This window comes from Cheilinus undulatus, linkage group 15 (assembly GCF_018320785.1).
Source record: "Cheilinus undulatus linkage group 15, ASM1832078v1, whole genome shotgun sequence".
NCBI lineage: Eukaryota > Metazoa > Chordata > Actinopteri > Labriformes > Labridae > Cheilinus > Cheilinus undulatus.
In genome coordinates, this window is record NC_054879.1 from 27472917 (window position 1) to 27496032 (window position 23116).

General features: G+C 40.4%; 1 protein-coding gene across 1 annotated transcript; it reads left to right on the plus strand.

Moving 5' to 3' along the window:
- The first annotated feature begins 1894 nt into the window (after window positions 1–1894).
- Window positions 1895–20006, plus strand: si:rp71-68n21.9 (kelch-like protein 9). Its single transcript, XM_041806398.1, has 11 exons — window positions 1895–2029; window positions 4012–4065; window positions 6483–6619; window positions 6737–6924; window positions 7848–7980; window positions 8390–8586; window positions 8951–9026; window positions 12883–13443; window positions 14147–14326; window positions 15712–15825; window positions 18036–20006. Exons 2-11 carry the CDS (start codon window positions 4061–4063, stop codon window positions 18530–18532), a joined length of 2088 nt encoding a protein of 695 aa, XP_041662332.1. The 5' UTR covers window positions 1895–2029; window positions 4012–4060; the 3' UTR covers window positions 18533–20006.
- Window positions 20007–23116: the final 3110 nt, after the last annotated feature.

Genomic DNA, 23116 nt, shown 5'->3' on the forward strand with positions numbered 1-23116 from the left:
AAGTGACAAGGATGTGTTGGTTTTTTGCTTTCCTTCTTTACAACTGTTGTATGAGGACATTTGATTTTGTTTTCAATATTTAGGCCACCTTTACATGAAAACTATCCACCATGAAAGTTCTCAGTTAAAATCACAATGTTTTAATAGCAACCACCGTGCACACAGAACCACTAAAACCACTAGAAAGTAGCCAGAGTAGGTATAAATGTTCCACTATATGAACAAAAGTATTTGGCCGCCTGACCATTAGACCAATAGTAATGACTTTGTAATCAAATGCTTATGCTTTAGTATAGGGTGGGCCCCCCTTTTGCAGCTATAACAGCCTCCACTCTAGGTTTTTGTGGTATTAGTGCCCACTTATTCTGGAGAGTTTTTATGAGATGAGGCACTTACGTTGGATGTGAAGGCCTGGCTCACAATCTTTGTTTCACTTAATCCCAAAGGCACTGATAGGGTTGAGGTCAGAGCTCTGTGTGGCCCAGTCAAGTTCTCCTACACCAAACTCATCAAACCCTTTCTATATAGTCCTTGCTTTGTGCACTGGGGCACGGTCATGTTGAAATATTAAAAGGCCTTCCCCATAGCATTGTCCAAAATGTCTTGGTTTGCTGAAAACAGACAGAGAAGCATGAGCGTGTTTTCACTGTCCCACAGTCTAGTGTCAGTGCTTTACGCCACTGCATCTGATGTGGCTATGCTTACATTGATGCCAGTGGAAGTTCAGAACTTTTCAGTTATGGAATCAGCAGATAGTTGGTGACTTTATGCACCATGCGCCTTTGCAGTCATTTACTGAACTCTATGATATGGCGTGGCCTTCCACCTCGTACCCAAGTTGCCGTTGTTCCTAAACACTTCCACTTTCTAATAATATCACTTACAGTTGACTGTGAAATATCCAGCAGGGATGAAATTTCATGAACCATCTTATTGCAGAGCTGACATCCATCACAGTACCATGAAGTCACTGAGCTCTTCAGAATGATCTATTTTGTATCACAAATGTTTGCAAATGGGGATTACAGGGCTAACGGTTTAGATTGGGGTATTACAAGATGGATTTGCCTGATGACAGACATGGAATCTGGCCAATCAATCTGCTATGCAATGTTTGGAAATATCACCAAGCAAACAGTGTAAAGAAATGCTGTCCGCCTGAACGCTTACCCTTGAAAGAACAGCATTGCTGCCATTGCCATTCATTTTGATTGCTCAGTAAGGGAGGCATGACTTTAATGAGGGTAAAGCTGTTCCCGAAGATGAAGGGTTTTCAACTAAGAGTGCTGTGAGCATAGCTTCAAAAATGCTGGGGGCTGAGTGCTGGAAACACCAGATAACACTGGTTTTGTATTGAAAATGAATGCTGCCAGCACTAAAAATGCCATGTAAAAGCTCAAAAACATTCCTTGAGTTTCAACTTTAGGACTGTGGTTGAAAAACTAAGGAATTCCCATCAGGTACAAGGTAATAACTCCCAGCTGAAATAAACATGTTAACAGTCTGGTTAAGAGGACATTTTTGGTCTTAGCAGCTCATGTCTTTATCTCCATATACCATACAGAGGGTTTTTTAACCAAGAGTAACAGGATAGAAATAGAAATTGGACAAATACATTTGTTAGATTTGAGGGTTATTTTGTGTATCTACCTGATTACATGAAAATGCCATTAAATGTAATAATTTATTTCAGGCAGTATTCCATTTTGATTTTTGTGTTTTGTTTTCAAAGGCCTGTTCAGGAGCCTATACATTTAAGTAAAAAGAAGTTACAAAACATATTGTGACACTTTTGCTCATTTCTCTAAATGACACTGGTGGGAGTGCAACCATGCAGAAAAGAGAAAGAGAAGTAGCACAGGAAGTGAGTGAGGTCTCGGTTAGAGCAGCGAAACGGTGATGTTCACACAGATGCTTCAGAGTGCAGCAGACATTTGCTGCTCCACGTTCCTCTCAGAGCTCTGGTTGGTAACTCCATCAGGCTGGAGGGAGGCCTCGGGTCCGGTCTGCTGAGGAAGATTTCTTCCAGGTAAGTCACTCAAAGGTGGTTTGTTTTTCTCCTGCTCCGAAATGCAGGTACAGTGCATGACAGGAGAGTCTGACAAATTTACATGTCTGCTTTTAGGGAGAACAGGAAGCAACGTCAAGTGTCTCTGCATTTCATATCCCTTGTTTCAACTCTCCTTTGTGAGTGTTTGTGGACTTGAATGGTCCTTTGTCTTTGTTATTACATCTGTCAGTCAAGTAAGAGCCAGGGTATGGTGACTGTATGTCAGATTGTTTTACTGAAAATGTAATTTTTCAAGAAGAGACTCTAACCTATGACCCATGCTTGGTGAACATGGAAAGGAACATTTTCGAGGCAAGGAGAGTTTATTTATAAAGCCCCATTCATGCACAGAGCAATTCAAAGCTTAAACACTCATATATTGAAAATAAGTATTGTATAAATTAAAAGAGTCATTTAAAAGTAGCCAAGAAAATACTGCATGTATGGGAATGCACCAGTAGATAAAAATGTCAATTTTTAAAGAGTCAACCAAGCAGTCCCCTGTGCACTGGATTAGTCACAGAGATTTTTTTGCCTTACAAAGTTATGCAACAATTTAAAAATGTTTTAAAGTTCTGAGAATTTGGACAGTTACAGATGCAGAAGTAGCAGAAATAAATCAATTAGATCACTTCCTTCTTAAAATTTCAGCAACCACTGCAACATATGATCAGTCAAATATTTCCCTCAAACATTATCCAGTGTGGTATTTTGTGAAAACTCTTACTTATTAAAGCTCTACTTAAAAAAGGAATACAAAAACCATAAAACATTTTAAAGGTGCCTTGGTGTAGTTAAGATATTTGTAATAGCTATTAAAATCTATTGTATACTGTGTTGTTAACAACAGTAAAAGATGTATGATTTCAAAAAGATGGGCATGTAGAAGCTCTGTAGAAAAATACAATTGCCACACTGGAAGGACTCAAGTCTTACCAAGTATTTTATCACTTTTGTTTTGTTTACATTCATATTTATTCTCATTAGCCATGACAAAGTGAAAACAGAGTTATAGAAATGTTATTAGAATTATAGAATTTTATTAAAAATAAAAACTGAAATATCACATTGACATAAGCATTCAAACCCTTTAAAAACAATTAAAATTTTAAGTCAGGCTCCTCCCATTTCTCTGGATCTTTGCTGAAATGTTTCTAGACCTTCACTGGATGAACTTGTGGTAAATTCAACTGATTGGACATGATTTGGAAAGGCACGCACCTCTCTATAGAAGGCCTCACAGCTGATAATGCACATCAGAGCAAAAAAACAAGCCATGAGGTCAAAGGAACTGCCTGCAGAGCTCGGATCTGGGGAAGGCTACAAAAAATATCTGTTGCACTGATGGTTCCCAAGAGCACAGTTGCCTACATAATTCTCAAATGGAAGAGGTCTAGCACAACCAGGACTCTTCCAAGACCTGGTTTTCCAGCAAATCTGACAAATAGGGGGAGAAGAGCCTTAGTAAGACAGGAGACCAAGAACCTGATGGTCACTCTGACTGAACTCCAGAAATCCTGTGTGGAGATGGAACAAAGTTCTCGAAGGACAATCATCACTGCAGCCCTCCACTGATCGGGGTTTAATGGCAGAGTGGCTATACGGACCCCTATCCTCAGGGCAAATTACATGGAAGCCTGCATGGCTTTCACATGGAGTGTTTTACAAAGTCCCAGTTGTTATCTGAAATGTCTTATTGTTTTTTTGTTTTTTTTAAATATGTCAAAAAACTATTTCATAGAGGGAAAAGAAAAGCTGAGTGAGATGCAAAGAAGCTGTCAGATATGAGTCATCAGGAGTTGTGATATTTTGCACTACTTTGGAAGAAGAACTGTGACTCTAATCACATGTAGGCTGATCAAAGTCTCTGACAGTCTAATTGAGGGTCTAAACCTGTCCCTAAACATACAGTATGTATGTATGCATGTCCAGTAAAGCTCCCTTTTTGTCCCTATGTGTAGGAGATCTCACAGGCGGAACAACAGCCCCCGACCCCAGGAAGCCGATGACATGGGGTAAGATGTTTTTGTGTTGCAGAGTTTTTATACAAACCCCAATTCCAAAAAGTTGGGACAGGAACGTGTGACTGGAGACACTAATTGTTAAAAGTGTAATTTTTTCCCATTCTTGCTTGATGCACATCTTAGATTGCTTGACAATGCATGGTTTCTGTTGTTGCATTTTGCACTTTATGACTGTTTCATGACCCTTTTATGGCTGAAATAGGCAGGGACATAACTGAAAAAGATGTTGTCTGGATGAAGCATTAGTTGCTCCAACACCTGTATGTACCTCTCAGGATTAATGGTGCTTTAACAGATGTGCAAGTGGCCCATGGCATTGGCACTAATACACCCCCACACCAACACAGATTTTGGCTTTAGAACTTTCCACTGACAAGAATCTGGACTGTCCTTTTACTCTTTAGCCTGGAGGACTCATTATTTCCAAAAACAATTTGAAATGTGGACTCATCAGATCATGGTCAGTCCATCTCAGTTGTGCTTGGGCCCAGAAAAGTCATGAAAGCCTCTGGATGTTGATGAATGACTTTTTCTTTGCATAATAGTGTCCTAACTTACATTTGTAGATGTATTGATATACTGTGTTAGCTGACAATGGATTTTCAAAGATTTATGCCATTTTTTTGTGAATAAAAACTATACATTTTATAAGACTGAACACTAATCATACTGTCTTTTGTGGTGTCAGGCATTTGCAAATAACTGTATTCTATTTTTATTCACATTTGGAAAATGTCCCAACTTTCATGGAATGGATTTGTATTTCAAAATGTTTTTGATGCTATAAATGGTTGTTAGACTTTGGACGTAGTCTTGTCTATCATTTGAGTCATACAGCAGGTTTCTGTTGTGCTAGATAAGGCGGCAGTGGGTCCGTGGTCAGACGTCTTTTCACAGGAAGCTCTGTGGTTTGATCCCCAGCACTTACAGTCACATGTTGATGTGTCATGGTACAACAACTCACCTAAAATTGCTCACATCATCATCATCAGTGTGAACGTGGCTTGACAGGGTAAATGACATCTGTTGTAAAGAAAAACCCTTTTTAGTCAGGCAGTGAGTGAGACTACACACAACCTCAAGTCCATTTAAAACTGAATGATTTAGTTTTTTTGTCAGCTAATGGCAAACTTCAACACTTTTTACTACATCCATTCAGACTTTGTCTTATTCAGGGACATCCCTGCTTGTTTCAGCAGGACAATGCCATGTCACATTCTGTATGTGTTACAACATCATGGCTTCAGAGTGAAACTTTGTGAGTACTAGACTGGCCTGCATCAGTGAACCTGTCTCCCACTGAAAATATACAGTACTGTGCAGAACCTCTAGGCATATTGGGGCCAGAAATTGAGGCTAAAGTAAGGTGTTGATGTGGCACCTAAGTCCACCTGAGGGTAATCATCAGACAGAAAGGAGGATTGACACAACCCCAGTATTGCTCTGGATGTCTTTGCATATTACCAGGAGAATGGAAAAATAAAAATCCCCTGTGGTTTCTGGGGGTATCACCAGGAGTGAAAAGGCCTAAACAAAAAAGATGCTTGACTCTGGCCGCCCCGTGTCCCTCCCCTATTCAGCCTTGGGTTGTTGCATGCCTGACCCTTTGATGAGTCCTTAGTGCCCTACATGCCTTAAATTCATGCACATGACTATACGTCAATAAAGAATGGGAAAAGGACTCCACTTTCAATGCTCAATCACTTAGAGTCCTCAGACGTGTACATATTGTTGTTGGGAGAAAAGGTGATGTAACAGTGGTAAACATGCTCCTGTCCCAATCCAATACACAAATCCATGTGTCCCAACAACAGTCCGGAGCAGCCATTCAATCGAAACATATTGCCCCTTTTCAAAGAAGATTGGATATTTTAATAAATAAATAAATACACATAAAGTAAGACAAAAAAACGCACATATTGTAGGGGTCAGCCAAAATCACCAGTATGCAGATCTGAAACTGAGTGTGCTCAGAATTCAGACAGAAAACAGCCGCTAAGATCCTACAGTTGGGCCTTTTTACTTTTGTACTGTATGTTGTGGTTTTACAACAAAAAGTGACTCACTTTAAAGGTTGACCAGTTCCCTCTTTTTTAGGTCCACAGGCAGTTTAAAACAAAAAAGTATTTTCACAAGCTGCTCTGGGAGGCAGGACTTCTTACAGGAAAAAGCACCCGATTAATCAAACTGGAGATTAGAGCTGATTAAAGTTCTGGCTGTTGGAGGCTCTGCCAGTTCAACTGAAGGAAGCAGTTTCTTTGAGGAAGTGCTGACAGAAAAATACTCATAAATAGAGTTTAGCAAAAAGACAAAATAGTATTGAGAAATTCTAAAAGTGAAGTTCTTTTGTCAGTTTGTTTGGGTTTAAAAGTGACATTGAAACACAACCTGCTCCTCTTCCTGTGCAGGGGGAGTGGTGATGACAGCCAGCCAGGGAGGCTAAGCCGCAGGTTTTCTCGTCTGAGCAGCAGACATCAGTCCAGAGACCCTCCGAGACCTCCACCTCAGCCAGAAAGACCTCCACCTGCTGCTCCAGTACAACAAGGTTTGCATGGGTCATTTTGTAAGTCTAGTGGTCACATCTGAAGAAATATCCAGCTACAAAAACTGCGCCAGAACTGTTTTCATTCCACTCTGTCTGTTCTGCTTTGTGTTCATATAGATGACAGGCCTTCTCCACCACCTCCCGCTCTACCCCAGGTTCAGGCTTCAGCTCCAGCCCCGGCCCCTCCCCCCCTTCCTCTGGAAATGCCCCCAAAGCGCCCAGACAAATCCACTAAGCCCAAACTTCCTCCTAGGCCGCTCAGTAAGGTGTTCAGCAGCACTGAGCATGGAGCTGCTGTGCTGCAGGTACACATTAGTGATGTATTTACTAAAAAATAACTTCTTTATGTAAAAATTGTTATAGTGTACAAGTTATACTAGCTATATTAGATGATCCATTACAACAGTTATGAGATATACACACTGGTCATCTTGTTCGGAGCTCATCTGTTGTACTTCAGACTTTTAGTTTACATAAGTAGTAGTAGTAGTAGTGTTTCCTTTTTTGATGGAGAGGTCCTAACATTACATCCGGACGCCAAATTTTTGTTTATTCCAATGCAAAGTAGAATTTCATTAAATCTAGCATAATAGTCTACCTAGTCCTACAAGTTGAACATGAAACTGTCCATTTTTTTGTTGTGTTTTGCGACACTTTGCTCCTGCTTCTCATCATCATCTTCACCATTATATGCTTTTCTATTCTGTCCCTGCTGCTAAGGCCAGCAACTCACTTGACAAGCCCAACTTTAGGCCAGGTTTGCCTCCTTGTACAATCAGGGGAGCAAGGCAAGTCGCAAGCAGAATAGAGGAGGTGCTGGGGTGGAGGAGGGCTGCAAAAAGTGGCTCAACAAAGTGTCGCAGGCTAGAGTAACTTAAATAAAGCAGCAAGAGTGTGATTAGCCAAAAGAGTGCTTGGAACTAAAACAGCTGGCTGTCAGCTGATCACGGCTTTGTTTGAGATCAGGTGATTTCAATTGGCAGTGCTTAGGCTGTCAAAACCAAACCTATGCTCATTTTTCCGGTGCTATTCTTGCCGAATTTTCTTTTTGTTGCATGATATTTTACCTACTATTAGCATCATAAAAAGACAGAAAATAAAGCTGCCAAAGAAGCCACCAAGCCCCCTCAGGGGTTTCCTTATATTACTGTTTTAGCAGTAAAGTCAGAATGTACAAATTCAACATATCAGGGTAGTCATGCATTGTTCTTTTATTTTCTTCTTTTAGGGCTGTGATGTTTTACGAGCAGATGAGACTCTCTGTGATGTTGTTTTGGTTCCTGGAGACAGCAAAGAAACTTTCCCTGTCCACAGAGTCATCATGGCGTCATCCAGTGACTATTTCAAGGCCATGTTCACTGGTGAATGTTTTGACATCTTAACTTCTTTAGCATTTGTTTTCTGTTCTGTAAGGGTTTAGTGATGTCTCTAGATTTTCTTATATACAGTATATGTCATAGATCTTACTCAGAGCTGCACTTTAAATTCAGTAAGCTGTTGTTAAAGTAAACACTCAAAAATAGTGAGAAATAAAGGACATCTTCTGACTAACTTTGGCATCAAACTTTCTTTCCCTGCAGTTAAAAGATATTTGCATTGATGCTATTTTTTAATACAGTTCTTTTTAATATCCTCGAACAGTCTGAGCAGCCAGGATTTACTGTCTTTGTATCATGCTGACTCAGCACTTTGCCAAATCCTCTAAAATGATGCAAAATCAGTCCTTCACCTTGTCTTTGCCTCTTTTTTTCTCGTCTTTTCCTCATCCAGGAGGCATGAGGGAGCAGGAGATGAGAGAGATCAAGCTGCACGGCGTCACTAAGTTGGGTTTAAAGAACATCATAGACTTCATTTACACATCTAAAGTCAGCCTGGACATGGGGAACCTGCAGGACACGCTGGAGGCTGCAAACTTCCTGCAGGTCATGCCTGTTCTGAGCTTCTGTAACCAGCTGCTCAGCAGTGAGGTGAGGGGATTTTTGTTTTTTGAAGCATACTTAGGAAGCTGTGTCACTGCATTTATATCAGGGTTTATTTTCAGATACACTGGAGGTCAAAGTCATTAAACTGCCATATTAGAGGTCAGCATCAGTAAGCTGCCCAAGGCTTGGTTCTTTTTAATGAGCCCGACCTCTAATGTGTATGCATGCCCATGTCCTGAAATGCACTCTGTCTGTATTTATAATGCTGTACAAAATAATGACATTTATAAGATAGTTATGGACGTGATTGTCATGGGCTGCAGCTTCAAACTAAATAACAAAGAAGGAGCAGAATGGATGTTGATTTTTAAACATATTAATACTTTATCATTGTTGTTTGTTAATGCAGATCACCATTGATAACTGTGTGGAGGTCGAGCACATCGCCACTGATTTACACCTGGAGGACGTAATGCTCAATATAAGTGAGTGTGATGAAACTTATCCTAAAGCAGAGAAACAAAAGTACAAATGACCACAAACCTCTGGAAATATGAAGATTAGATTAACTTTTTAATTTGAGTAAAACTTTAGCATATGGTGCTTTCACACATGCACAAAACTCCCCAAGTTGTTCAGTTCAAGTTTTTAAATGCAACACTGGTGTGAACCATCCTGAGAGGATAGAGAATGAAATATTTTTTTAATCCATTCTCTAAACCTCACATGAACACAGCAAAGTGTCTCATTAGGATTAAGATATGTTGCAGAGCACACATTCAGCTTAATATAAGGAAGATCAATAAGGGTGTGTTTTTTTAGTTTATTTATTTATCAAGGGACAGTGTGCAGTGTTTTTCAGGTCTGCTTGAATCCCATGCCCAATCTCTCCAGGTAAACAGCTGACCCCTTATGATACACAGCCACCCCCAGAGTCTAGTCCAACCCACTAAGTCCTAGGCACCCAGTATGCAGTGAGCTGGATCAGGCCTGAGAAAGTGCACCTAGTGCATGTAAGACCATATATAGACCATATACAGTCATGGAAAAAATTATTAGACCACCCTTGTTTTCTTCAATTTCTTGTAAATTTTAATGCCTGATACCACTAAAAGTGTATTACCTGAAGAATACAATGAACATGACAAAAAATGCAGTTGATTCCATAATATTTTATGTCCTGTTTGACATGCTTAAGCTTAATTGTATTCCCAGGGTATATAAGAGGCCATTTCATGTCATAAGCAGCACTGCACATGCAAAGGCCTAGAGTGGTTTACTGCTTACATTCAAGCCGTAGCACAACTCAGAAGTTGTCAGCTCTAACATAATGCCTAAAACAAAAGAATTATGTGAAGCCACGAAGGCAGCCATCTTGGCACTGCTGGAAATTGGCATGAGTGAGAGACAGGGAGCCAAAAAACTGAAGATCTCCAAGACAGTTGTTCATCACACCAAGAAAAAGCAAGCCAAACATGGTACTACCAAATTGCTAGCTGGTCAAGGAAGGAAACATCTTTCTACCCCACCAGAGGACCGTGCGCTCATCCGTTCCTGTGTCAGGAATTGTTGTCAGACCTCCAGGGACTTTAAAAATGAGTGGGCACTGTCGAGAAATAAGACTTGTTTAGCAAGGACAGTTCAAAACCGACTTCTTGAAGCTGGTCTGAAGTCACACAGGGCACGGAAGAAGCCCTTCATCAATGAAAGGCAGAGGAAGGCCCGGTTACTCTTTGCTAGGGATCACAAGGATTGGACAGTTGATGATTTGGCTAAGGTTCTCTTTAGTGATGAATCCAATTTTGAGTTAATGCCCACTCCAGCCAACTTACTGGTTAGGAGGAGGCCTGGAGAAGTCTACAAACCAGACTGTCTTGCCCCCACAGTAAAACATGGGGGTGGATCGGTGATGATCTGGGGTTGTTTCAGTATGGGTGGAACAGGGCAAATGCAATTGTGTGAAGGGCGAATGAACCAGGCCACGTACAGGGCTACTGTTGAAAACAGTCTTCTTCCATCAGCTGATAAACTCTTTCCTGCCTCGAATGACTGGATTTTCCAGCAAGACAATGTCCCTTGCCACATGGCAAGGTCAGTTAAAGCCTGGATGGAGAACCAGAACATTTGAGCCATGCCTTGGCCTGCTCAATCACCAGATCTAAATCCAATTGAAAACCTGTGGAACATCATCAAACTCAAAATGGAGAACCACAAGCCCAAAAACAAAGCAAATTGGTTGAATTTTTGCAACAGGAATGGGCAGCAGAACAATGTCAGAAGCTGGTGGAGAACATGCCAAGACGCATGGCTGCAGTCATCAAAAACAATGGTTATGCAATCAAGTACTAACTCCTGTGTGTATCATGTGACTAGCAGACAGAGAAGAAAACATGGAATGCCTAAAAGCACTGTTTTTGGCAGTACAATGCCACAGGTATTGATGCAAGAACTTGAGTGATTTTGGTTATTATCAAGAAAACCATGGAAAATGGCTAGATATCAGCTCTTAAATTAAACTCTTATGAGCTATTTTTGTTGTTATCATTATATTTGTCCAAACAAATGTACCTTTAGTTGTACCAGGCATTAAAATGAACAAGAAATTGAAGAAAACAAGGGTGGTCTAATAATTTTTTCCATGACTGTAAGGCCAGCTGCTACTCTTGTGTCAGGTAGCTGACTCTCCCATCTCTGCTTTCTCATGTCAGCATTAGACATGTGGTTTTGTCAACAATACCCAAAAATTAAATTGTCACATATGGGTCCAGTCTGTGTGGCTGGCCATCAGTAAGCATCCAGATGTCACTTTTAACAGCTTTTCTCCCTCATGATGTGAAATTCATCAGTGAGACCAAAACACTGGTTTACTGTTCAGTTAATACACCCTATGAAGTGCTGTTTTTAATGAACAGAGTCCTCAGTTTAAAACAAGAAGTAAACAGTAGAGACGGGCTAAGTTAAGCAGTGCTGGTCACTAAACATGTGACATACAATTTATACACTTTGCGTTGAATAGCATAAACTATGTGACAGTACATTCAAAACCTCACACATCAGTAGCATACATCTTCACATATGTTGCCCAGGAAAATCAGCAATTCTAATGCTTTTCTATGGAGCTCTATGAGCTGGACGTCAGAGTGCACTGTGTAGCAACAAGAAATGTGATTTGTGTGTTTGAGGTCAGACTTTGCCATGGCTTCATTCCTTTACACCAGGGATCATCAACTCCATTTGCACAAGGGCCAGTTTTTTCTTAATGGATGCTGTTGTGGCCAGGCATTGAAATTAACAAAAAAAAATCAGTCTAATGAACATATTCTTGTAAAACCATTGATTTTTACATCGAAAATTATTGGAACTTTCTGTCTTTGACAGTGAGATCAGTCCCTATCACCTATACTGTAGCCAGCCACAAGGGGCTGACTGAGATATCTTTGCCTCATATTTCAGGAGCCCTTATGATGTCTATCACTTAGTTTGATGCTCATAGATTTCCCAACAAGGAAATTGCACTCTTAAAGAGCCTTATGTGGAAAATTAATGGGAAAAACCACAGTTTTAATCAATAAAAGAATGATGAATATGCTATTACCATGACAAATTACAGGAATACTTGTGTGCTTCTTTCTTAGTAAGTTGTTAGCTTGAAGGTTATATTTAAACTGTAAAGTCACACATTTTAAATGATGGCATGCCATATTTTTTTCTTTCTCAAATTGTCTGAATTTAATAATCCTCTGAGGGCTGGATGGGGGGTCCTGACATGGCCCTCGGGCTGCCAGTTGATGATCACTGCTTAACACTGATTATATGTTTTTCTTGTGATATTTCCATAAAACTTACAGAACAATTTAAACAGACCTAATGGTCAGTACAGTAGAAAATAGAGGTGCTATAAAGGCTCATTTGAGCGCTATGTTTAAAATGCATACAATACAGACGGACCTCTCTGTCCTTACTCTGCATTAATTTTGTCCGTTTTATTGTCTGTTATCTTGTTTGCTTATGGATGAAGACCAAACAGAGCAATTCCACCTCTGATAGTGGGGGCATCGTTGAGCAATGTAGCCAAGAGTTCAACCCAGAGTAGCACCATAAAACTAAGAAGAATCTTTTGAAAAAAGGCGGAAACAGGCCCTTAAGTTGCCACTTTTTGATCAGTAGATATCGATATACAGATTCATAAACTGAGTTAAAAATGTCTGAAATGTATTAATCCAGATCATCCATCCAAGAAAATAAAGCATGTTGTTAGAGTCTGCTGGCTGCAAGACTTTGGACCATTCTTTTGATTCATAAAAGGATCTAGAAAATCAATGTTTATCATCTTTGTTGCAGGTGAGTTTGTGAGTCAGAACCTGGCAGCATTGATAGAAAGCGGCCGTTACCTCCAGCTCTCTGAAACCTCGATGGCCAACGCTCTGTCTAGTAACTCTCTGGGGGGTTTCACTGAGGTGGAGCTCTACAACATTGCCAGAGGATGGCTGGACCATGACCCTCCTAGCCGCCGCTCATCTGTCTATGCTCTAATGCGTCACATTCGCTTCCCACTGATGAGCCCTGGTGAGCTGATCCAGATCTCCCAGGATGATGAGGAGGAGGGAGCGGACTCCATGATGCGCTCTGAGACTTCCTGTGTCAACCTGCTGCTGGAGGCCAGCAACTACCAGATGATGCCTTTCATGCAGCCGGCTCTGCAGACGGAGAGGACACAGATACGCTCAGACGCCACGCACATTCTGGCTCTGGGAGGTGTGATGAGACAGCAGCTGGTGGTGAGCAGAGAGCTGAGGCTGTACGATGAGAAGACGGGCCACTGGAGGGCCCTGAAGCCCATGGAAGTGCCACGTTACCAGCATGGAGTGGCTCTTCTGGGAGGCTTTCTCTTCATTGTTGGAGGTCAGAGCTTTCAATGTTTATGCTGTTTATTGTCAGGGTTATGGTCAACAAGCTGTAACAGCAAACTGTCAGTAAATAACAGTTGTCATTATAAGTCAAAGACTGTTTAGTTTGAAGCGAACACAAGATACTTGTACTCTACAGAAAGGATAGGTATTCAGTGTAGAAGTCTCTAGAACCACTTAAATCCTTACTATTTGCCTCCACAAGTCAACTGTGCTGACCGATGGGCAGCAAGAAGCCAACACTTTGCTGGGGTTGACAAGTGGGAACTCCCTTCACTAGTGTTTAGTTCCCCTTCTATCCCAAGAGCCTGGTTTAGAGCAGTGGGAATCCTGATTCCCAAGGAGAAGGAGTCCTCTGATCTAAACCAATTTAGAACAATTTAACTGTTAAACTTGGAGGGAAAGGTTTTCTTTTGGGTTGTTGCACAGAGGTTAACTAGTCATTTAGAAAGGAGTACAGCTGGGTACATCCCACGAAGCAGATGAATAGATACGATTTTCAAAATTGTATTTACTTCAGAACTTTTTGATACAGATAACATTTCTGTTACTTCAACTATGGATAGTATCAAGAGAGTACTGAACTATGTTATACTAAGTTACAAAAATAAGAATTTCTGATAAGACCGATTTGCAGGTTATGATTTATCATCCATTTCATGTACCAACTCTTACGTATGTTCTTGTCCACATCTTAGGTCAGAGCACTTACGACACCAAAGGTAAGACGGCCATCGACAGCGCTTACCGCTACGACCCACGCTTCGACAAGTGGCTTCAGATCACTTCACTCAACGAGAAGAGGACATTCTTCCACCTGAGTGCTCTGAAAGGGAAACTGTACGCAGTCGGAGGGAGGAACGCCTCAGGAGAGATTGGTGAGATGGCTCTGTTTACTGGTCTACGACCAAGTTTCTTTGCTTAGCAGTATTTTTACTTTGTTTTTGTTCCAGTTTAGGGCTCGACCAATTCCTGAGCAGACTGCTTTTCCTGTTTACTGCAAAAGAACTCTTTTATATTCACAAGCAAGGCAATATCTGTTTTGTTTGATCATTTTGGAGCTAAAAGGGTGTTCTTCAAGGATTTGGTGATGTTGTTAAGTGCGAATGTTTCCCCTTTAAACTTCTAGCAGTGCAAAAAACAAAGTTGCAAGAAACTGTAACACATAGAATGCAGTGTTGACAAATTTCAATTCTCCAACTAATGCGATATTGATTATGTTTAAAATCCATTTTAGTCCCTACCAACTCTTGAGTAAAATACATTACATGGTAAACACAAAATGTTTTGTTATCTTCATGAATTATTCCATGACAGTGTCTGTTCAATATGACCTTTTAAAGGCGTAGGGAGTAAACCAAAACTGGTGAGTTGCAGTAGGAAGTGAAAACACTGAGCTGAAAGTCACTTAGAATGAGGCAGAAGATCTGCACACTCTTATTCTTTGATTATTGTGAGGAAAAAAAATGTTAACAGTTACTTTTTGTTGTTCTTTATGTTCTTTTAACACATGAAAATCAACTCTAAACTAAAACAATAAACATTTTTCTCAATTTATTATTACAGTATATTTTAAAAATATAGTAACTGAAAGGTATCACAGCCTCCAGGATAAGTATGATATTCAAAAACTTCAATCAGAATACAATAAATTTGTTTAATGAATAAAAACCTTTGATAAATGTCATATTCTTAAATTGCTTAAAACTAAATCTGTAAAAATAGCTTGCAATTTTCCGTGTATATTTCTTACATTATTAAATTGTGTTTTAATATAACTTTTTAGTCTGTAAAATGTTTTTCTCTAATATTCTTGTTATCTTTTTTCATTATAATGTAGTTATTTTTTTAACATAATCTTTTAAACATTATTTTGTCAGTATTTTAATGTTTGCAAAAATTAATCCATGGTTGCCTTTAATTGTTTCTTTTTTGTATAACATCATAAATCTTTTATTCTAGAATATGTTAATTTAAGTGTAATTTTATTTCTTAATCATCTTAAACAATCTACCTTTTGTCAGTTACTCTTCTGCTTCCTTGCGAAGCACTCTGAACTTCATCTGCATTGTTTGAAAGCTGTTATAGATAAAGTCTGATTGCTGTTTGAAATGCAATATGAGAAATTCAAAAAGTCAGGAAAACTATCACTGACAGTATTTTTAAAGGTCCTCATATCTCTACATGGCTTACTATAACTGTAAATTCTGCAAATCCATTTATGGAAAAGAAACATGTGAATCAGCGTCTTTGTCTTATTCAGAATCGGTGGAGTGCTACAACCTGAAGAAAAATGAGTGGACGTTTGTGAACAACATGGTGGAGCCTCACTACGGACACGCTGGAACAGTTCATGGAGATTTCATGTATATCTCAGGTAGTGTGACATTTATCTTTATAGCACTCTGTCCATGCAACTTTTTTAAGATCTGACACTTGTCAGGTACCTACAGCAGCATTAGTAGTACTGCCCTGCCTTATTACAACTTTAAAAACTAAAGGTTTTACTGGCTTTTAGATTTGTTGTAAATATTTGAGATAAGGTAAGTACTCAGCTTAAGAAACACAGAACACAGAACTTTTCTTTTTTTATTATTTTAGACATTTCAGTGAAAAATGCTTCTGATTTTCCTTTAAATGTCTTTTAAGGATAAACCATGAGATGATTTGTGAAATTAAGATTTTCATGGTTAAACCAGAATCAAGCCAGAATTTCAAACTTCACTTTCAGAATAAGAGCTGCTTATTTAATAAAACAGTCCAAGAACTAAACAGCTTAAAATCCATAAAAGGCATAAAGAACAGTGCCTTCTGAAACTTCAGGAGTTGTTTCATCTTTATTTTCTATTCTGCTACCTCTATGAGTAATATAAGAGAGAAGTACATGCTCAAGGAAAGATCATTTTGCTCTGCTTTTAGAAGCCCCCATGTGAATACAGACCAAAGCTGAGGTAGTTATGCAACAATGGGACAAGCTGGTCCATCATTCAGACCAGAGCAATCAAACTATAGATCTGAAAATCCCTTAAAGGGTATTCTGGTTAACACAAATAAGGTTTCATTTGTTATGTTCTCTTAGTCCTCATACACTATATAGACAAAAGTACTTGGTCACACCTGTTAATGGTGTTTCCATTAAACCTGTTGCCACAGATGTATGAAATGGCACCTAGCCATGCAGTCTCTTACAAACATTTGTGATACTAAATGTGACGTTCTCAAGAGCTCAGTGACTTATTGTAAAGATGGCATCCATCACAGTAGAGGGTCTGGGCTAGACCCCTTATCTCCAGTAAAAGCCTTCCAAGAACAGTAGAGGCTGTTATGACTTCAAAAGGGGGGCCAGGCCCATATTGATTACAGTCCCTGTTGGTGTAATGGTCAGGCAGTCAGGTACTTTGTCCATATGGTATATCTACTGGACAAAAATGAAATACTCAGAGATATGAGAGCAAGCAAACTTTGCTGAAATGAAACAACCTGAACTCTTTTCAACATGGATTGTCTAAACTTTACCAGAGGTTTCATTATGAACAGCTTGGTGATTAAATACCGCCTGCTTGCCTGACCTGTTTGAAACCACTTCCTGTTCGGCACTAAAGTGAGATGCTCTCAGCTTCTCCTGCTGTAGGTTTCTTGGACAGGAAACAGTTTTTTTGCTCACATTGAGAGCACAGACAAAACAGGAAACACAAAGGCCTGTGGTTTATGTGTCTCAGTTGTTTTAAACAAAGTGCAATCCCACAGCTGTAACATGCTGCTATACGTTATTTACCAGAATACAGCACATACTATAAACAATGCCTAACGTCAGGCTCAGTATAAATACTTTTTTATACTTGAATTTTATTATCCTTTGATTTCATTAGAATAATTTGTCTCTTAGAGTTATTTTAATAAAACTTTAAAATGTTTTGATGTATTCTGTATGTCTGCATACACAATTAAATGACCTTCCTCGACTCTGCCACTCCAGGACATTCACGTTGCAGACTGAATAAAATTATCCTCCAGGATTTTCCCATATTTTACCACATTCATTTTTACCCTCCACCTTTACAAGCCTTCCAGGGCTGACTGCTGAGACTCATCCCCTCAGCATGATGCTGCCGCCACAGTGCTTTACAATGATGGTGTGTTTGTGGTGATGTGCAGTGTTTGGTGTTTTCTCATATGGCCAAAAAGCACCATTTTGCTACAAAGAACTTTCTTTAACTTGACCATGGAGTCTCCCACATGCCTTTGGCAAACTCTAGTCCAGATTTGTTCAAAAGCTTTGACTGGTGAAGAACCTGGACAACATTTGTATGCCGAGTCTCTCTCATCTCAGCTGCTGAAGCTTGTTACTCCCTCAGAGTAGTCATAGGTGTCATGCTGGCCTCTCTCACCTAAACTCTGTCTCATTCCCCTAAGACACAATTGAAAATTTCCGTCAATATCACTAACTTTTATTTGCATTTAATAAAGAGGAACGAAGCATTACATAATTGGCTGGGGTTTTTAAAAGCATTTTATTTTGGTATATTTTAAGGGGAAATACTTTTAACAAACTCCAACATATTTTTTATATTTTCTTTTGTCACACAGGTGGTATCACTCGTGACACGTTCCAGAAAGAGCTCTGGTGTTACGATCCTGTTGCTGACACTTGGAACAAACGAGCTGACATGATGGAGCTCCGTGGGCTTCACTGCATGTGCACCGTAGGGGACAGACTCTACGTCATGGGTGGGAATCACTTCAGAGGCAGCAGCGACTACGACGACGTCCTGAGCTGTGAATATTACAGCCCAGAGATGGATCAGTGGACTGTGGTGGCGCCAATGCCTCGGGGCCAGAGCGATGTCGGTGTGACGGTGTTTAACGGGCAGATCTACGTGGTGGGAGGGTATTCCTGGAACAGCCGCTGCATGGTGGATATTGTGCAGAGGTACGATCCAGAACAGGACATATGGGACAGGGTGTTCAACGTGCTAGAGCCTCTGGGGGGAATCCGGGCCTGCACGATGACAGTTCATCTGCCAGAGGGGTCTGTGGATGAGGCTCAGATACAGGACTGTCCTCTGCCCACTGCAAAGAGCTGATAGAGACATGAGGGGGTTGCTATTTTTGCTTCTTACTGACAAGTTGGGTTCTCAAGTTTGTGTATCCCTGACAAAAATGGGGTTTAAAAGAAGCATAGAATTTGTGGGTTGCAAGCACAAAATGCAGGTTTGAGAATGGTTACCTAACTGAAATAATCCTTTAAAAGTTCTTCTAACATTTTACCATCTTTAAGTGCGTCTTCCATCCTTCTGTTGCATTATTCTTGCTCTTATATTCTTGTTCTTCTCAAGCTTCTTTACTTTTCTTTAACACCATTATATCCTGTTGTTTGTTAGGTGACACTCTCAGCAGATCAACTTTAAGGTAAAGCTGCACACATGTAAGATAAGATCATTCACCAGACATGAGGAGTTTCCAGTTTCTGATTGTGTCTGATCAGAAATGGAGTGAGAAGAAAACAAAACAGGAAACTAGATATAAAAAATAAAGGCTAACTAGCTACTGCCCACAGGAGAAGTGTGACATTATAGGGGCCTTTTTTAATAATTTACTGTTTTTAAACTATATTTTGAGACTCAATGAGCCTTATTACCCACGTCGATGAAATCGGCAGGGGGTTATGTAAAGGGTTCCGTATCTTTGTTTGTTTGTTTGTTTGTTTGTTTGTTTGTATGTCTACAAGATAACTCGGATCTTCACCAAACTTTCAGGGAATACTGGGATAGTGACAGGGAAGAAACAATTAGATTTTGGTGATGATCCACGCACCCGTTCAATTTTTCTCAGACTTCAAAATTTTGAACACCATAGTAATCAATGGGAGCGTGAGTTCCTCGGTGGCGCTGCTTAGGCATGGGTCTTCCGCCTCAGACGGCCATTCTAGTTTTCATAATCGGTGTATCTCTGGCTTTTAACCATTTTTATAAGCATTTTCATCCCTTTAGCCGTGCAGCATCTTTCCTGCTCATGTGTTTTTCCACTCTGCATTAGTATGAAACCCATTCTCCTTCGTAAATTATCCAGCAATTCCTTCTAATGAAACTTAAATTGGACATTTTCGCTGTCTGGATTCAACCAGAGCTGGAGCCATGTAGAGCTTTATCCTGCCTGTGTATATAAAGCCTGACAGACAGTTTTAAGAGGGTCTGAAGGCAATGACTTGTCTGGTGACACACCAGCCAAGAGGAATAAACTGAAGCTTCTTTATGCCATTATTGTTATTTTGATCCGTTTTGACGGTAATGGAGTTCTGTAGCTGCATAACAGCACATGATCTGGGACGAATTGGGATTTTGTGACCTTTAAATTTAGTCTGTAACTAACAAAGAGTCACATTCATTACAGTCTGATCAGAGGGAACGAGCTGATGAGAAATGACCAAAACTAAACATGTGTTTAGGTCTTATCAAAGTTAGCCATCTTAACATTATCATCCCAAAAGATGAACTTGCCAGACAAATAACCATCATTTTCCATGAAGCTTCTGAGTTGCTGTACCTTCTTATAATATCAGATCAGAGACAATGATCTGAGATGAATATTTGTTAATGTTTTATGTTTGTATATTCATATGGATGTTTTGATATGCAATAAAATGATTTTTATGATGTATGACTCACTGAAGCACATTACTCATCCACATCAGATTATTTGTAGATTGCATGTAGAATTTCTCTCTCCATTCAAATATATTGATGTTGTAAAATATTTCTGCTATATTTCCTGGTGCTGTCTTTGTTTTAAATTTTTTTAGGGTAAGAATATTCCAGTGGTCTATTGAATATCTCTAAGATGTCGTGCCTATCCACCTAATTCCTACGGGAGCTTCCAGGACTGAACACAAACAATGGCTGCTTTAAAAGGAAATCATCATCAGTTTAGCAAATCCTGCTTCATTTGCTAGAAAACTTTTTCTCAGGGGGAAAAATGTTTAACCATCTAAATAATAACGTATAATTATGTAACATTACGACACATGAAGCAAATACTCTGAACTATTTCTTGAGTAAACCACTGGGCGGAGTGACACAGTGCAGTAGCCATGTCTGGAGTGTAGCTCCAGCTTTGCATTTAGCTTTAAAACATCTCCGACTCGTAATGTTCCATGATAATTTCATAGCATGGTGCATGTACAGGTCACAACTTGTCCACGAGAGCGTTTTGGAGTTGTTGGATTGTGTATTTGATGAGTTTGATGAGGGTAAGCCGGAATACCATCTGCTTACATTGAGTTGGCACAGCAGGTCCAAATTCGGCAGTGCCGATCTAAAAATATCTTGCACCGACAACTGAAGGTAACAAACCTTTTACTAAGACTATAGAAAATATGGCAATGGCCGAATATGCCAAAATGTTGAAGTACCCCTTTAACAGCTGTAACACTCTTTTAGTAGCATTTATTCTAATTAATGAAGTTTGCATATCTACTAGCTACAGTACGGTAGTTTGACTGCTGTGACACAGAATCAGAGCCCAGGACTTGCTCTGCCCTTGTCTGCCTGTCACCTGTTGTCCTTGCTGAGGAGTGTTTCCAGTCAAACCAAAACTCCACAAGGTTTATTTACTTAATGGTAGACTCTCTGTGGTCTGCAAATGCAGGATTATAATCTAACAAGGAAGGAAAGCACCAAACCTTGCTGATCCAGTCTGAGTCTTCTGGCACATTTTGAACAGTGAGGCAGTTTCCAGTAAACAATGAACGAGGATGAGCTTCTTAGATCTTACACAGCATGTGATGGTGAAAGCTGCATACACTTGCAGTATTAACATTGCATGTGTCAGCACTTTATACTGGTGTACAAATTACCTGGATATACACTATATTGTCAAAAGTATTCACTCACCCATCCAAATAATTGAAATCAGGTGTTCCAATCACTTCCATGGCCACAGGTGTATAAAATCAAGCACCTAGACATGCAGACTGTTTCTACAAACATTTGTGAAAGAATGGGTCACTCTCAGGAGCTCAGTGAATTCCAGCGGGGTGCTGTGATAGGATGCCACCTGTGCAACAAGTCCAGTTGTGAAATTTCCTTGCTCCTAAATATTCCACAGTCAACTATCAGTGGTATTATAACAAAGTGGAAGGGACTGGGAAAGACAGCAACTCAGCCATGAAGTGTTAGGCCACGTAAAATGACAGAGCAGGGTCAACAGATGCTGTGCGCAGAGGTTGCCAGCTTTCTGCAGAGTCAATTGCTACAGATCTCCAAACTTCATGTGGCCTTCAGATTAGCTCAAGAACAGTGCGTAGAGAGCTTCATGGAATGGGTGTCCATGGCCGAGCAGCTGCATCCAAGCCATACATCGCCAAGTGCAATGCAAAGCGTCAGATGCAGTGGTGTAAAGCACGCCACCAGTGGACTCTAGAGAAGTGGAGACGCGTTCTCTGGAGTGACGAATCGCACTTCTCCATCTGGCAATCTGATGGACAAGTCTGGGTTTGGCAGTTGCCAGGAGAACGGTACTTGTCTGACTGCATTTTGCCAAGGGTAAAGTTTGGTGGAGGGGGGATTATGGTGTGGGGTTGTTTTTCAGGAGCTGGGCTTGGCCCCTTAGTTCCAGTGAAAGGAACTCTGAATGCTTCAGCATACCAAGAGGTTTTTGGACGATTCCATGCTCTCAACTTCTTGGGAACATTTTGGGGATGGCTCCTTCCTGTTCCAACATGACTGTGCACCAGTGCACAAAGCAAGGTCCATTAAGACATGGATGAGAGAGTTTGGTGTGGATGAACTTGACTGGCCAGCACAGAGTCCCGACCTCAACCTGATAGAGCACTTTTGGGTTGAATTAGAGCAGAGACTGAGAGCCAGGCCTTTCATCCAACATCAGTGTGTGACCTCACAAATGCGCTTCTGGAAGAATGGCCAAAAATTTCCATAAACACACTCCTAAACCTTGTGGAAAGCCTTCCCAGAAGAGTTGAAGCTGTTATAGCTGCAAAGGGTGGACCAACATCATATTAATTCCTATGGATGAAGAATGGGATGTCACTTAAGTTCATATGCGAGTCAAGGCAGGTGAGTGAATACGTTTGGCAATATAGTGTATAAGCAGGTCAGGTCAGGTATGGGAGCACATGCCAGAACGACAATTTACCATGTCATCCTTGGTCCTGTACTGCTCTGGCCCCTGATGGTCATCATCCAGGCCTGCACCGGGCCCATGCTTCATCTCTCCAGGTATCCTCCCAGCTGATCCTGGCATCTGGGCTGGCTCATTGGGTCCTGTGCACCCAGTGTGTGGTAAGCTGGATCGGGCTCTGGCCCTCCTGGGTATGTCAGCATTAGACCTACAGTCTTGCCCACCTTACCATAAAATATGCCCAAGAGAAGATGTCAGAAAAGAGTCCAGCCTCACTAAAGAACTGTATAGTAAGACCCAAGTCCAAGTCTGCAGTTGATCCCAGCATAGCAGGCAGCGGATTGATGGACCATGCTGCCAAGGTACTAAGACACTGTTGACACTAAGGATGCACAATAGTGGATTTTTGGAAATACCTGATAGGACGCTATGTCCCGTTTAATTTTAGTTGATGCCAATATGGATACCAAAATATAAATGTAGTACAGACCTAAAACTTAAGTCCTTGAAACACACTTTAGAATTTAAGAAAT

Excerpts from the sequence above, each read along its gene's own strand:
- si:rp71-68n21.9 (XM_041806398.1), top strand. Across the intron at positions 6,620-6,736 it reads TGCTGCTCCAGTACAACAAG|ATGACAGGCCTTCTCCACCA; the intron begins GTTTGCATGGGT and ends GTGTTCATATAG. Across the intron at positions 14,327-15,711 it reads GAACGCCTCAGGAGAGATTG|AATCGGTGGAGTGCTACAAC; the intron begins GTGAGATGGCTC and ends TGTCTTATTCAG.